Here is an 18,227-nt window from a genome sequence, read left to right on the forward strand (position 1 = left end):
AAGTTAAAAGTCAACCTGAATGTTAGTCATCTTGGACATCTGCATCTGTTTTGGAAGTGTTACCAAATGTAGGTCTTAACACTTGAAGGATTTCTGCTCTATTTTTTCCTCTTCTTAACGCAAAAAATGTTCTGCTTTTGTATCCAATACAAGTTGTGACAGATGCCTAAGATATGTCTGAATTTCATTTTGATGTAGTTGGAAGTATCTCTGACCAGTAGTGTGGTGACCTGTCCTCTACACTTATTCATTATTTAGGCCCTCTATCTTTTAAGCCCCATAGGTTTCCAAAAGGGTTTCTGCAAGGGACATTCCAACTTTTATACATTCATCTCCTTGAACAGCACTGGCAGTATGGCACCTGGCATTATTCTATTGAAACAAATATGGGTCTGTACTAAAGAACTGCCACATCATATAGGGAGCATGGACTTGTCAAAAATGTTATGGCTGGTGTTGGCATTGATGGCTCTGCATGGTCACCAAAGGTGTTATCTATACCATGGGAAACAACTCCACATCATAAACCCCCACTTCCTCTGAATTTCATTGTTATCGCAGTGCACTCCGGCAGCAGATGCTTTCCAGGCATCTTCCACACACACATATGCACATACCTGCTCCATATCATTGGAATAGGAAGTAGCAAGATTCATTGCACTGTGCAAAGCAAGACCATTTGCAATTAGCAAGGCCAAATTGCAGTAGATGATGTTTGGCTTATTTGCCACTGCTCTCCTGTGAAAACCAAGGCTGTGTAGCTTCCTATCTACCCAGGAGTTTAAGGTGTCAATGGAAGTTGAGGTCTGCTCATACAAACTTCAACTCCTGTAGATGCCTTAATTATAGGGACGTTTTATAGGGATAAATTATAGGGATGTCAGACAAGATTGTCATTTTACCCTTCTAAGTATCCTCTTCTCTTGGAAAGGTAAAATTACAGTCTGGATTGTGCTTTTTCCCTGTGTATGTTGCTGGACAGTGGTGATAACTGTCACACTTCCATTTCACTGATAAAATCACTGATAGTCAACTATGGATGGTGTAGGTTGTTAGCAGTTGCACAAATTGACAAGCCGAACTGTGAAATCTGACAATAACACCCCTCTCAAAATCAGTCAGCTTGACTCTACATGTCATGACGAGAAGAACCAACTTGTGTGGATCATTTTCCTTCTCTATATATTGTGCTGAGGATCTTGTTTATCTGGGATGGTTCAGTGAAGTATGAAAGCAGGGATGTCTGGATACTTTTTGGAGAGCGTTGTACATTATATAAACTTTTGGATGATGCCAATAATAATGGATTAAAATTATTGCAGGTGGTGGTAAATAGGAGATGGTACAGGCTCTTTTAGGAATTATGAAAGACAGTGAAGAAACCAAAGGAAAAGGCTGTTGGTCTGCTATAAAAAAAACTGGAGAAAAGAAAACAGTGTAATTGCTAACCACTTTACTAAAAAACATGTTAGACTTGTAAGGAATTGAATTATTTATTTGTTGTGCATTTTTTTTTTTTTTTATTTCTGTAACTAAACTTCTTTTTATCATTATATTAATTAATAAAACATTAAAAGTTGCCAGTCCCCATACAGGCAGAATTTAATTATGTAATTAGCTCTGTAAAACATTTTGTTATTAATTTGTCAGTAAATTGTACATCTGCTATCCAAGTGGATGTTTGGACTTTAAGTCATTAATAGTATAAACTGATATAAATAAAATAATAATAAAAAAACAAATAGTAGATATAAGAAGTAGGTCTTCCTAGGAAAAAAACATTGGCATGTAGATACCTTTATTTTACCACTGTTCAGAAGTTAATACAGTATAAAAGTGATTGTTTTATTATATTATTATTATTTTTTTTGTTTTTACAGAAAAGGTTCTGAACTGCCTAGGTATTCAAGTCGTAAGTAATAATACTAATTTTCTTATTTTCTGAACTGTTTTTCACTGTGAACATTTGGGTTCATGTTCAAAACAACATTTTTTCAGAACATGAATTAAAACTATGTGTATTTTCTAAATTATGAGATTTAAAATAATATATCCAGTTATTTTAAGAGAAGGGGCAAGGGAATATATCAGACATTAAGGTTAATCTATGGGGTTTGTTAGATTTGGTGGGTGATTCCCTTGGATTGGAAAACAGAAAAGTGCCAGTGTATCACAAATCCATAAAAGGTAGTTTTAGAATGAAGTGGATAAATATAGACCAGTCTGTCTACTACAGTGAGGAATTAAATCATGGCAGCAATGATTAACAATGCAAAGTCATCTATATAGAAATGATTTTCTCAAGGGGAACATGCTTGGTTTTTTAAGGAAGAAATCTCTACCTAATTTGATAAACTGTCATAACAGTGTCACTCCCAAGTTGGATGTATGAAATAATTTGAACTTTAGCAAAGCATTTGACCCAATAGATACCCATTATGTTTTACCTATATAAGGTAGAATGTAAAGGGATCATAGACAAGACCCTTAGGTGGATGAAGGGTTGTCATTTATGGTTATTCCTCAGTTAATGTTGGAAGTGGAGTCCCTTTGGGGATCAGTGCTTACACAACTTATTTTCTTGTATGACATTGATAACAGGACACTGGGTATGAGACTTCAAAATTTGCAGATGTATGAAGATTATAAAAGTGGTTTGACTAGCACCAGGTAGAACCCCTTCAGAGACAGTCACATGAGGAAAACTTTTAATGCTGTAAATGCAGGGTGTAAAATGCACTTGGGAACTAGCATCGTTTGGCCAGTACCTAGTATACTACTAACATTACTAATACTAATAGTTAACCAGTTTTTCTTATCTTATTGTAGTCCTCTCAAAATTTTATGGAATTTGCTTTAGCAAATATTTAATACAATAAAGAAGTATTATTTTGAAATGTAAAATCCAGATGTCCCTCTTAAGTTCAATGATGAAATTAAAAGTTTTATCATTTTAGTCATTTTTTATTATTAGTTGATGTTCTTTTAACTGTCCTTAAGATATTTTTCATAGCATCATTATTCCTGATTTCTATGAGGAAGGCATTGTATAGGAATTCAATTATTTTAAGATTTTAGATAAAAAAAAATGCATATTTTAATTATTTATTATATGTTAATTAAACATTAATTGAAAGAGGTTGTTTATGCATGGGTATGGCACATCCATCATTTCTACTACCCAGGTAGTATGAATGCATTGTTTATTCATATCTCATATTGTGAACACCTTCACAACGAGTTGCCTAGGTATTGAACTACTTCGAATAAGTAACTACCTGGGTAGTAGAAATGATGAAGTGCCATACCCATGCATGAACAACCTCTTTCATACTCTTAAACATTGTCAAGAAATATTTTTCGATTAAACCACGCACACTATCATGCATCTCTCATATTGTGGAGTTATACTTTATAACTGGGTTGTCACTATTACAATAGGATACCTGCCCACCCACCAATAATGAAGCTAACTAGCTTCGAAATGGTGCCGTCTGGGTAGTGCTGCCCATCTGAGAATAAGTAACAATAATCTTCTCTACCAGAGAAGTGTTACTTATTCGAAGTAATGCAATACCTAGGCAACTCGTGAAGGTGTTTACAATATGAGATATGAATAAACGATGCGTTCATACTACCTGGGTAGTAGAAATGATGTAAGTGCCATACCCATGCATAAACAATCTCTTTCATACTCTATTCAGTCAAGAAATATTTTTTCGATTAAACATTAATTGGTGCAACTCTATGAATCTGGCAATCATATCCTTTGATTGTGATTTTACCTTATGATAAAACAAGTATCAGTCTTACATTGATCTAGGTGTCCTGCGTAATGATGTACCACTCTTTGAGCTTGTTTTGTGGAGATAAATGATTGAAAATATTTTTAACATCCATCTAATATTAGTATGATTCAAGGAAGCCACAGGCTTTTGTTGCCCTGGCCAAAAAATAAATAAATAAATAGAGTAGATAAGAATCTACTCTATTTATTTTGCATAAATACAAATTATGCACTCCCCTCCTCATATAGGTAACTATCCAAGTTGACCTTTGAAATTTCTTCAAAATGTCAGCCTCAGCTACCTGTGAAGGCAACTTATTCCAGTAATTAACAACTTGCTAGTTAAAAGAAAACTTCCTACAATCTAGTCTAAACCTCTTCTTTCGTAATTTGAATTTATGGCTCCTAGTTCTGGAATTCTTATAGCAGTGAAAATTCTGCCTTCATTCATTTTACTATCCCCTCTCGAGGCCTTATAAACCTCAATCAGGTCCCCTCTGGCTTGTTGCCAAGCTCTCAACATAATTGAAGTCTTTCCTTGTATGGCTGCCCTTTTGCCAACCTTATCATGCAAGTTGCCTGTCTTTGAACCCTTTAAAGAGGCTCAATGTCTTTTATTCAGATGAGGTCTCCATACTTGGAAACAGTATTCCAGATGTGGTCTTATAATTTCCTTATACAGTGGGCAATTGTATATCTACATGCGTACGTGTATCTCATGATTTTAACCCTCATATGACAGTGATAAACCATGAATGAGACATAGAGTAAGAAGTTGAACTGTGATATAACTTAAAGTATAGATGACATATTAGAATGTTACTGAGTTTTAATGCATGATGTTGCACGAATATCTGCATGATGTTGTCAGTGGGGTTTAACTCTGAATAATATATAGTATTCACATATGAAAACTGTTGCAACAAATATACCCGACAGTTCGCAACAAACAACAGTGGCATACAAGATGCCAGTTGTTTGCCCAGTTAGTTTCAGGAGCTAACATTCAAAACCCAACCTGCATTGTGCAGCAAGCTGTAGCATATTGTTGTATGCTTGCTTGCATGTCACTACCACTCTAGGGTGCATGGTAGTGATGGTGGCAACTTCTACTTTCACCATCAGGCACTCTATGCTGTTTGTGGTAGTATACCAGTTCTTTTAAATATCCCTAAAGAGAAAATCCATAGGATTAATATTAATATTAAGATTAATATATTAATATAATTAATATTAATATATGGCAATGGCCATAATATGGGATTGGTACATGCAGTCTGTTGGTGAGGGAGAATGCTGTGCATATTTGTATTTAAAAATGTACTGGTTCATCGTCATACTGGAACCATAGCACATGTTGATCAAACAAAGGTTGGTAATCCAATAGTTTTTGCAGAATTCTGCTTAGAAATAAATAATTATTGCTGCCATTCATATGGTTAGAGAACAGAGATATGGATCAAGCAGGATGTTAGCAAAAATTCCAGGTACAGTCAGTCCTCGTATAACACGTGTTTACACTACACGAATTCGATCATACACGATTTATAAATAGGGGAACGATATCTTATATAACACGAACCGAATTCGCTTATGCACGATTCGCCTTTGTGTTTACAAGAAATGGCAGTCAAACGCAGAATCACCCCAACTGAACGCAACACGATAGGAATGAAGAGAAGATTCTGAAAATGTATTTGTTTTTTATATCAGTGAAGGGGAAACACATTTCACCATAATGACGTAAAAACCAACACAACTCCAGCTATCGGTATAATCGCAAATGCAATTAGATCTAGTTACTACCAGTTTATAACAGATTCCACTAACAGAAACGCAACTGGAAATTGTTTTTATTGTTTTATGGTAGTAACCCCTAGAAATGTGCTTTAGTAAAATGTGAAGTGTTAATCTCTGCCTTTACAGTGTTGTTTATTCAGTTGCTACACGTGCGCAGCTTTGTTTATGTGTATCAAGCGTGCCTCCTTGTTTTGTAATTGTGCTTTATTCCCTAAAAATGAGTAAAATACTTAATTAAAAGGTGTGAAAAGGAAGCATCCTGGTGAAGACACTGCTGATTCAGAGAGAAAAAGAAAAGCAATATCGATAAACAGAGGGGGACTAGGTCAAAAATTCTTACCCGGGAAAATTTATAGTGGCCTCATATTATGGTTTATGGCCAACGGGGTTTCCCTGGTAAGGCTTATGTCCAGTCCGCCTCTGTCGATAGAGAAAAAATATGAAATTGTGAAACGCTTTGAGCGAAATGAAAGACCATGTGATATTGCACGTGCTACAGACCTAAATGAGGCAACGCTGAGAATTACAAAGAATGCAGAGAAAATAAAAACAACTTTCATATCAGGAACAACTCAAAGTGTAATTAAAATCCATTAGATTAAGACACAAAGAATTGGAAGACATGGAATGGCTGTCATCTGTTTGGATAGAAAATCAAACAAAAAACAAGTTTGCTTACGATAGAAGCAAAAGCATTAGCAATATTTTATTACGTAATAGTCATAATAAAATACTTATGTATTTTATTATGATTATTGTATTTGGTAATGTTTTGGTTACAAATGTGTGTTCAATCTTGGGTGGTCGGCACCTAACCCTATTTTTCCCATAGGGCCTGTTGTTTATATTGCACGAGGGTGTCTAGGAACACAACTATCATGCTATACGAGGACTGACTGTATATGCTAATTTCTTCTGTATTTGATATGGTCAGATATGGATTGCTCTGTGAATATGCCTGGCTGTTGTCGTAGTTGAATAAACTATAATTGTGCCGTACCATGATCTTGATTCTTCTACCTCATTGTATACACTCTCATAGCTTTATTCGATATGATATGAATATTGCCAGTTAGTTTTTAATAGTGCTCAAAGAGCAATAGTACTCTTTATTCAGTTGGTTATAACTTTTGCCCAGGCATTATTTCATGTTGTGTTCATGTGCAATTTTCCCACTGACTTGTATATGTTTATATTATGACCTCTGTGCTATTATTTATTTGCTGTTGAATGTAAACCCATCTCTGTTTTAGTGTTTACTGTTATGGTTTCATACTGTTTACAGGCATGTATATTTATAATGCAGATGTAATTTTTAATCAAACAATAGAGATCAGTTTTTAAAGCAGCATTATATATCATTGTTCTGAAATTAAATTTAAAACTAATAATAAAAACATACAAACTTGGTTTGTTTTAAATTTAATTATGCACAGATACGATGCATTCGCACATAGTTGAATCAGTAATCATAATTTTAAAAAAATACAAACTTAATTTAATTTGCTTAATTTCAAGATTTTGATTTAGTAGATCTAGATCTGAGAGAAAAATTTATTTATCAGAATGTTTTTTGTGAACTGTTCTAACTACCATTTACTGTCTTAAAAACAACATTTTAAATTTCAAGTTTTCTTTTATCAAGATAGATTCATATTTCATATGGATTTAAATAAAAAGCATTAATATACTGCATTGCTTATAGCTAACTTCAGCCAAGAAGAGCTGACCAAACCAGTACTTACAGTGGAATTGGAAGCAGGAGATTTGTTATATTTTCCTAGAGGTTTCATTCACCAGGTTTGTAGAGCAGATAGATCATAGTATATTAATGTAAATAGTATTATTTAATAGTAATAAATAAGTTTCCTCTTTCAGATTATTTGGTTCAGATTATTTGGTAAATTCTCTCCTATCAACTCACTTCAGTTTTCAACATCTGTCTAAAAGAGGTATTTTTCTGATTCTTGGCTCTTTTATGTCTATGCCATACCTAAAATTAAAATTCCCTGTTGGCCTAAGCATTTTAGACCCTTCTCCATAGCTGCTATTTCTCTGTATATTTACAATGAAGATTTTTTTTTTTTTTTTATCTTCTCCTGTTCACTGTCCTAACACTTAACCCACAAAAAAAAAAAAAAAAAATTATAAATTGTATGTATTGAATTGTATAAATTGTATAAATTTCCATTCAGGGTACTGTACTGAGTGTGATAAGTGTATGAAAATGGTGGATGCATCAGAATATCCCACAAGTGTTAAACGTTATACCCTGAATATGTGTATATACATATAAAAAAATAATAAAATATATTAGCCATTTTTTTCAGGTTAAGATATACGTACTTGTGTACATGTAAGTATGACAGATGGTCTGAGTACATGTAGTGTGTGTGTGTGATGTTCTGGCAGACTTCCCCATATCAGACTGCAGTGGGGGATAACCTATCAGGAAAATCCCCCTGCCATGCTGACACCTGCTTCTTCCTTCTTTTGAGGCATGGCGTGGGAACTGCTGACACCAGCTTCAGCTGGTCTGGCCGGTGTGTGGGGTTTCGTTCAGAAAGCACACTGTGCATCTATAATGCACAGCCCATACTTTTCCCAAACTTTTCACCTGGTGGACTCTACCACCACAAATCTTTTTTCTGCTCCTGACAGCCCCTTCTTGTGGAAGGTGAGCCCCTCCACAGGAGTTCCCTTCTATTTTTAACTTCCTATTTCCAGGTGAAAAGTTTTCTTATCATCCACCTTCCTTATCTTCATCTGCTTTTCTACAACACGTGAACTATCACTCCCATGCTCCCTTTCCAGTAATAATTTCCTGTCGCCCCCTCCCCTCTGGGGCTCTCCATGGCAGGTTCAGGTGCAGTCCAGGCTTTGTCCCAACCAGAGAGTAAGTATATATATATATATATATATATATATATATATATATACTCCCTACTACACCTGGTCTGCCATGGGGCGATGGATGGGCATTGTGGGGTCCCACTAGAGGCACCGCAGCTCAATGCCCGGAGGAACAACAGACGAACACAATACAAGTACACTAGGCAGACCATCACTGAAACTTACACTATCTTTGGCCTTTACAGAGTTTGAGCTGCAACACAGAGTATACAAACACGAGTTGGGGAAGGGGCCCCTGGTGTTGCTTGACAAGCAGCTGAATACACAGTAGTTTTTCTCCATTCCTTTTTTCACAAAAAAATGGGGGAGAATGGAATTTTTATAACAGTTCTGCAAAATTTGCACTTAATTTCCAGTATTTGGAAGGTTGCTATAGGGTACAATATTGGGTGGCTTCTCCTGGCCAACCTGGAGCAGTAAGTATATTAAAAGAGGAGATTAAGCACTTGATGATAATAGACTATCCTTATCATATGATTAATTTTTGTGCTGAATTTTTGTCTTCTTGTGTGAAAGTGGATGAATATTGGGCAGAGATAACTACTATCTAAAAAGAAATGCAGAAAGGAAAGGCAAAGTGAAATGGAAAAGGTTGAAGAATATGTATGCACACATCGACTGTCTTTGAATAAATATTTAACTAGACTGGTAGAACAGTGAACTGTCGCCATGATCCAAGAGAAGTTTTGAAAGAAGACAGATTAATGAACTCCTTGAGGGAAATAATTTTTTAATTGCACTCCTGATGACTAATCTTAAACAGTCTGAGCAAGGCAATAACCCTAGACACATGATCCTAACGTGTGCACAAAGTCTGTTTGTGTTCCTCTTCTCTGACAAATAAAGAATTTTAGTTGTCAGAGAAGATACTATGCCAGCATTAGAAAATCAAATAATAACAGAAAAACAAATAATAATAAATAATCAAATAATTAGAAAATCAAATAATGTAAGTCAAATGTGCTTCACATTGTTTATCGAGATCATTACTCCGTGATATGTTGGAGAGTGTGATTTACAAATTTGTTAAATCTTCCACCTCCATTTTTTTGAAGTTAGCAGGCTAAAGCATAAGGATGATTGACCTAGTCGTCGGTAGCTCTGTTGACAAGGTTGTGGATGGTCTAAGAGAAGAGAAGGAGAGATTCTGTTCTTTTGTTCAGTGAAGGAGTAATTTATTACTGCATTGTGGCTAGCCGGTGCACAAGTTTTGACTGAAAAATGTTCTTGTGAATGTCAGGGTAGCCACAAATTTCAGCAGTTGGCAATGCATCATTTTTGAATTAGAAATTTTTTATAGACAATTTTCCAGTGCTTCTCAGTATTATTGAAGATAAAGCAATAGATGAGATGATTTTTTTTTTATATATATATATATATATATAATCTGTTTTTATCCTGCTCTTTTCTGATAAAAATTATGAAATTGACTTTTGAAAGTCAGAGTTTGGTAGTTGTGAAGGTGGGCAAGGTGGTTAATGAAAATAATCAAGTAATCATGGTATGCTACTTTAACAATAACAGTAATCTATTTGGTTAGGCTGAAAAATAGCAGTTAATGGTTTAACATTAAAAAATGCATTTGTGTAGCATTAATCCAGGAATCTCTGGGTACGACCAGGCTGCCATGCACGGAAACTGAACTTGGCCTGTTATAACGTACGATCACTCATCGGTGAAGACAGGATATTAGAGCTGGAAAAGGAATTAGAAAATGTGAATTGGAATATCATCGGTTTGGCTGAAACAAGAAGAAGAAATGAATCACTTATAAGTTTATCAAGTGGAAATCTGCTGTACACCAATGGAAACAGTGAAAGGAGTGAAGGTGGAGTTGGGTTTCTGGTCCATAAAGATTTTAAAAACAACATTTTGTAATTCAAAAGTACATCACCAAGGGTGTCAAGACTAATACTCAAGGTTTCTAAGAGGTACAAGCTAAAGATTATAATGATTTATGCACCAACATCGAGCCATGTGATGAAGAGGTTGAAGAAATGTACACCGAAATTGAGAGTCTTCTAGATGAGCAGAAAAACCACTACACTATTATTATGGGGGACTTCAATGCTAAGGTTGGAAAAAGGCAAAACAGCGAAGAAAGAGGAACTATAGGAAATTTTGGAATTGGTGAAAGAAATAAAAGAGGGGAAAGACTTGTGGAATTTGCAGAATCTCAAGGACTGTCAGTAATGAACACTTTTTTCAAGAAAAGGGTGAACAGAAAGTGGACATGGAAGAGTCCAAATGGATTAACAACTAATGAAATCGACTTCATCCTCACTAACAGAAGATATATCCTCACTAACAGAAGTGATCACAGAATGGTAAGATGTATACTTGATATAGATGTAGGAAAGGAAAGGAAAAAACTGACTCGAGTAAATAATACAAAGGTCTTTGAGATAACAGAGGAGGAGAAAAAGCAGTATGTACTGGAACTTAAGAACAAGTTTGAGCTTCTGCAGACTGCTCAGGACCAAGATATCGACGAAGAATATTTCAACTTTCTGAAAGTGATAAAGCCCAAGAAACCTATAGGGAAACAGAAATCCAAAGAAGAAAAAATTAGTCAGGAAACACTTGTCATGATGAACCGAAGACGACAAATGAAAAGCAAGAAAAACACTGACAGGGAGAAAATTGAGTATACTGAGTTATGCAAAGCCATTAGAAAGAGACTCAGAGAGGACATAAGAAGATTTAACACAAGAAAAGTAGAACAAGCATTAAGGGAAAACAAAGGATTTAAATCAGCAGCCATGAGCAGTAATACAGAAAGACAAATGATACTGAAACTGAAGAATAGTGATGGTGTACTTATAAACAGCAGAGAAGGCATAATTCAAATAGCAGAAGACTACTATAGAGAATTATACAAGGGGAAGTGGAAGGGGAAGGCAGCAGTGGGGAAGATGGATTGCAAACTAGCAACACATACGACATACTCGATATGATATTCTTCCTGATGAGGTAGAACATGCATTGAAGAAAATGAAGAATCAGAAAGCCCCGGGGGAAGATGAAGTTACTGTAGAGTTGTTAAAATTGGGAGGAAGAGACATAACACAAAAACTGGCAAGGCTCTTCACAAAGTGCATTAGAAAAGGTGTGACGCCTAAGCAGTGGAATAATGCAATCATAGTTTTGCTGCATAAGAAAGGAGATAAATCAGAAATTATAGACCAATTAGCTTGTTATCCCACATCTACAAGTTGTTTACAAGGGTCATTACTAACAGATTAGAAAGAATACTTGATGAGAATCAACCGAAAGAGCAAGCTGGCTTTAGGACAGGATTCTCAACTATGGATCACCTTCACGTAATATCACAGCTAATGGAGAAAGCAAATGAATATAAAACACCATTATGCCTGGCATTTGTGGATTATGAAAAGGCATTTGACTCCATACAGCATAAGGCAATGTTTCGGGCACTGGAAAGACAAGGCATAGATACCCCATATATTATGATTTTGAAGAAAATATATGAGAGTGCTACCTCCTTTATTAGACTAGACAAAGACAGTAGCAAATTTAAAATCGAGAAAGGAGTTCGACAAGGAGACACAATATCTTCGAAGCTGTTTACTGCTGCCCTTGAGGAAGCTTTCAGAAGATTAGATGGGTCGCAAAAAGGAGTCAATGTGAGCGGAGAGTACCTAAACCATTTATGATTTGCAGATGACATTGTGGTTATAAGCCACGATCCCAAAGAATTAGAGGAAAATCTTAATCAGTTATGCACAGTTAGTAAGGATTTTGGACTAAAGATGAATATGGCTAAAACAAAAGTAATGATGAACAAGTATGCCACAGAAAGGGAAATAATGATTGAAGGAGCAGTAATTGAAAAGGTGGAGTCATATACTTATCTGGGACAAGTTATTAGCTGTAATAATGATAAATGACTGGAAGTCAAGAGAAGAATAAATTTTGGATGGATAGCATTCAGGAAATATAGTCACATACTGAAGAGCAATATCCCAGTTTGTCTGAAACGTAAAATAATGAATCAATGTATACTCCCCACCATGACTTATGGAAGTGAAACTTGGGCACTCACCAAAAGAATGGAAGAGAAGCTGAGAACTACACAGCGAAGAATGGAACGAATTATATTGGGAATCAGACTGTTAGATAAGAAGAGAAACACATGGATTAGGCAGCAAACTCAAGTAAAGGACATTCTTATCAAAACTAAAGAACTAAAATGGTCTTGGGCAGGACACATAGCTCGAAGACATGATGACAGATGGACTAAGAAAATAACAGAATGGTACCCAAGAGGAGCTAGAAGAAAACCTGGAAGACAAAGGCGGAGATGGATAGATGAAATTCATGAGTTTTTGAGTAGTAAATGGATGGCCAGTGCTCAAAACAGAAGGAACTGGAAAGTTGCTGGAGAGGTCTTCATCCTGCAGTGGATTGAAAATGGCTGATGATGATGATGAATCCAGGATGACATACACTTGGAACACAGGACTCAAAAGTATTAGCCAACAAGGAAAAGAACTTGCATTTACTGAACTTCTTAGTAACTGTACGGTCTGATTCAAAGTTATATAAACAGTGTAGACAGACTGCTAGGACAACTTTTGCAGGGTTCTATCAGTGATATATAGAACTTATGTGGACCTATTTAAAAGGAAAAAGACAAATGCACAAAAGGGAATTCTTCTCGAGGGAGACTTAGGCTTTGAAATTCTGTTGTTTGGAAACTCCTCATCAGTGAGGTGACCAATGTGTTTAAAGCTTTAAAAGGGTTGCCTAAACTAACTGTTGAGGGCATCTTTACACTGTCACATGAAATACTCAAGGGGATGTAAATTTAAATTAGAAAGAATAATTATATAATAGATGTCTGAAATGTTTCCTTTATTCAGAGAATGATTGAATTTTGTTATAAATTCTTGCCTACCCTTAGAGGAGAGTGCAAATTTATTTAAATTTAAAGTTTGAAAAATGGAAACAGTAAAATCTTACATTACAATACAGTATAAACAGCAAAGATAGAAAACAGAACCAAAAAGAACCATAAATCTAGAACCATAAAGATCATTACACATAAAAATGAAATTGAAAAAGAAAACACTAAACTTATTAAGTGTGCATGGTCCAGAAGAGAGGAACCTGAAGAAGTTGATAAATTCTATGTTCAGTTAAAAGATTTAGCTAATAAGGCAGATAATAAGAACAAATCAGTAATAATAGTAGGAGACTTAAATGCCTGAATAGGAAATAAAATAATACCAGGAATTTGTCAATGATTTAATGAATGCAATGAACCAAAATGAAAATGAATTATTACAATTTTGTAGAAACTGTGAATATAAAATTAATAATACTTTTTTTTGAATATCAAGAACAATATAAAATGACGTGGGCAAATAATAGGGGCAATAAATTGGTAATTGATTATATAATCACCTGCTGGCTAAAGCCAAATTTCTGCACATCTGTTCTACAACTGTCCTTTCTCAATTTGAGTTTATGTCCCCTCAAGTCTGTAATCTGGGCAAGAGGAAGAATCCCATCAGCACTGAGCCTGCTCAGACCATTGATTCATACAACATACAAAGAAACTCTTTATTTGAGTTCCTTTCTTTTAGACTTGACATTCTCCAGTACAACTTTTCTAACAGAGGCAATTTTCCTTGATAATTTTAATGCTCGCAACTTCAGCTTCTCTAGTCACATGGACCCAGCTGGTCAAGATATTGACCAGCTGGGTCCATGTGAGGTATTCACTATTACTAATGACCTCATACACACACATTGTTCATTTACCTATCAGAATTAACATTTTTCTCATGAACAACCTTTCAAAAGTACATGGTTGAGAAGATGATTGGTCATGTCACCTCAAATCACGACTTGGTGATGGTCTCTTCTCCAATGGAGCCTTTTTCTCTTGGCCATTCTCGCACTTGCATTTGACATTATGAGAATGCAAAATGGGTTGATCTGCGAGATTTTTATTCTTTTCTCTGTTGGATTACTATTTTACACCTTCTGATATCAATGTTTTTCAGATCATGGCAGTGAAATTATTCTTGTAGGGATGAAATCTTTTATTCTGCACTCCACCTTAAAACCTTGTCCTCTACCTGAACTTTGATTTTCCAATAAATATGCTAAGGTTATTCAAGATTACTGAATGTTGCATATCACAATTGACTCACATCTATATCTCCAGGTTCATTTTTTGCCCACACTAAAACTTGCAACACTTGTAAAGCAGTTACTAATCAATCCAAACTAGATTTTGAACAGGCTAAGAGTAGAAAATTTGCTTCTTGTCCAACCGATAATCGAGCATTCTGGTCTCTTGCCAAAACTATTAGTCACAACCTTTTCCCATCCATACTCCTACCTCTGTTAAAATGAGATGGTTCTGTTGCCTCCTCAGCTAAAGATAAAGCTAACCTACTAGCATACTACTTTTCTTCTAACTCTTATATTGACAATTTTAATGAACCACCTCCTACAATTCCCAGGACGCTCCGCTCAATGCCATTTGTTGTCCTCCGTTAAAAGGATGTCAGAATAATTTTGAACAGCCTTGATACCAAGTAAGCTCCAGTTCCTGATGACATTTTCCACTTGTTTTCAAAACCTGTGTTCTTCAGCTTGTCCCGTTTTTTTTTTTTTTTTTTTTTCTGTGTAACCTTTTTACGCTTTTGTATTCTAGTGGTATTTTTCTGCTCTGAAATTTTTTTTTGTTTTAACAAATCTTCTCATGGCACTCTCACCTATACACTTTACAAAGTAATGAAGAAATCCATTAACTCTCATAATTATCTTGAAACCTCTGTGATCACCAGTATGGATTTTGTCACTGTCAACTCACTGGTGATATATTGGCTTATATTACCCCTCTGTAGACACATTCAGTGGAATAGTTTGATTCTGTTGCCTCCTCAGCTAAAGATAAAGTCAACTTACTAGCCTACTATATATATTACTTTTCTTCTAACTCTTATATTGACAATCTTAGTAAACTACCTCCTACAATTTCCAGTAAGCTCCACTTGATGCCACCTGTGGTCCTCTGTTAAAAGGATGTCAAAGTTTTGAATGGTCTTGATGCCAAAAAAGCTCTTCCTGGTCCTGATGGCATTTCTCTATTTGTTTTCAAAAACTGTGCTCCTGAGCTTGCTCCTCTTCTGTGTTGCCTTTTTACACTTTTGTTTGTTTTCTAGTGGTGTTTTTCTTCCCTTGGAAATTTGCTCATATCTAGCCAGTTCAAAAAAAACAGTAACAAATCCCTCCCATCCAGTTATCTTCCCATTGCACTTACCTCTACTCTTTCCAAAGTATTGAAGAAATCCATTAACTGCTGACTCTAAACTATCTCGAAACCTTCTCTCTGATCAGTGATGACCAGTATGAATTCTGTCAGCGTCGATCCACTGGTGATATATTGGCTTATGTTACCTTACTATGGACACATTCAATGGAATAGTTTGGTGAAACTCAAGCAATTGCTCTTGACATATTTAAGGCTTTTGATTGTGTTCTAAAGGGCTTCCACCTTGGTCCCCAGGTGCCAAGCGATTTTGTGATCAAGTGTCTTTGCCAGTGAATTAGTGCTCTCTCTTGAATAAATAAAATCTTCTTTATTTAGTGTTACACTAACAATAAATTAAATAACCCTCAGTAAATAAATCACTCTACTTGATCAGGAGGAGAAGTAACCCTCTTTCTTTTTTCCTTTTATATTTGCATATTATTACTAACCCACTACTGCTTGGCCGCAAAGGTGGCACTGCTCCTGCCTCCACGTGGTGAGGCCAGTACCCTGGAGGGGAAAAAGTCTCCTTCCAGGGTGAAATGGAGCAGGCAGTTCCCAAAACCCAGAGAACCACTGGGTATGCAGAAGAAACCCCTGACAAGGCAACAACAAGAGGATTCTGGTTCTGTTGCAGCAAAGTGTCAAAAGACTGACGTAGACAGAATCCGAACACCAACTTTCCTAATCATTCATTCTACTCAAGAACAACTGATTGGAAAACTCTCTTTATTCCTAGTGCAGAAGTGTCTAGAAAGCATACTCCCAAGACAGTTTGTCATTTAAGATCAGGAGACCTACTGGTTGAAGTTGCCACTGCTCGACAGTCTGAGCAACTACAGAAACTAAAGACTTTTAGTGGAACTTCTGTTGCCCTTTCACCATACGTTTCTCTGAACACGTCAAGGTGTCATCACTGAATGGAACCTCATCAGTCTGTCAGATGAACTGAAACAAGAACTAAAAGATTAAGGTGTCATCAATGTAAGGCAAATTCTGACAAAGAAAGATGATATACTAGTTCCTGCTCAGAATATAATCCTCACATTTGAAGATTCCAAACCACCAAAGCAGGTTACCTCAACTGCCAAGTTAAACCCTACATCCCAAACCCATTACGCTGCTACAAGTGACAGAAGTTTGGGCACTCAGACAGTCTGCTTAGGAGCAGCTTCCTGTGCAAGATGTGGATCCACTGTATACATTAGTACAGATTGCACAGCCACAACATCAAACTGTCTTAACTGTAAAGAAGCTCATCCAGCATATTTGAAGGAGTTTTTCCCTTTGGAAATGTGAATGAAAAAAAAAAAAAAAAAATACAGCAGTACAAAACAGAACATAATGTAACCTACCAAGAGGCTAAAAAATTCTTACCAGTTCCAAATATTAAAAAGCCAACCTACGTCCCAATAACCGCAAAACACATATCAAAGCAAACAAAGCAAAGCTATAAATACACAATCACAGTACAACCAGATGCCATTCAACAGCAGAATTCTACAATATCTACAATATCTCTTGACTCAAACCAAACAGACTACATGGATTCAGAAGATAATTTACACGTGCCACTAGGTATGCAGTGGCATGTGTTCACCGACGAGGAGATGGATACAGGAAAACCTTATTTACCAAAGAAAGGGAAAGGCAAACTAGAGCAATGTAAACCTTCTCTCCCTCAAAAACAAATATAGGGCTCCACTAAACTCAGATGATGCTTACTTTCTTACAGTGGAACTGTAGAGGCTGTCGAAGCAATTTGACTGACATCTGAGATCTCCTTTCACAATATGACCCAATTGCCTTCTGCCTACAGGAAACCAATCTGACACCAAATATAAATGTTTCCCTTCGGAAATACACAATACATCAGCAAAATCATGTTGCTCAAACTCTGAATAGTCTTGCACATGGAAGAGTTGTGCTGATCATCAACTCACAGATACCCTCAAAACCACTCCTGCTAAAAACAAACCTTGAGGCAGTTGCTACACTAGTCAATGTTAACTTCGATTTAACCATAGTCTCTGTATACTTGCCACCTAACCAAATTATAAGCTATGCTGACTTAGAAGAATTAGTGATACAACTTCCCAAATGCTACTGCAGCTTAGGAGACCTTAACAGTCACCATCCACTTTGGGGAAACCATAACCTGGACAAATGTGGACAAACTGTTGAAAAATACTTGATCAACATAATTTGATAACTCTTAATAATGGAGCTCACACTTATATGCATTTTCCTACATGATCTACATCGGCTATTGATGTCTCTCTCTATTCTCAGCAACCATATATCCTCTATTTGGATGGACTATTCACAGCAATCCACTGGGCAGTGATCATTATCCTGTGATATGCTGCATTACACAAGCATTCCCTACCTTTTTTCCCGAATCCCCAAATGGAACTTTTCCAAAGCTGAATG

At 36.0% G+C, this 18,227-nt stretch overlaps 1 protein-coding gene across 1 annotated transcript in view; it reads left to right on the plus strand.

Moving 5' to 3' along the window:
* Window positions 1–18,227, plus strand: part of NO66 (Bifunctional lysine-specific demethylase and histidyl-hydroxylase NO66) — a 136,153-nt gene that overhangs the window by 58,192 nt on the left and 59,734 nt on the right. The window contains exons 10-11 of the mRNA XM_090386109.1: window positions 1,881–1,912; window positions 7,293–7,387. Of these exons, the coding sequence (XP_090242235.1) occupies window positions 1,881–1,912; window positions 7,293–7,387 (127 nt within the window). The remainder of the gene's footprint in view (window positions 1–1,880; window positions 1,913–7,292; window positions 7,388–18,227) is intronic.

Source organism: Mastigoproctus giganteus, chromosome 12 (assembly GCF_048544385.1).
Source record: "Mastigoproctus giganteus isolate SK-2022 chromosome 12, ASM4854438v1, whole genome shotgun sequence".
In the NCBI taxonomy this organism is placed as follows: Eukaryota; Metazoa; Arthropoda; class Arachnida; order Uropygi; family Thelyphonidae; genus Mastigoproctus; species Mastigoproctus giganteus.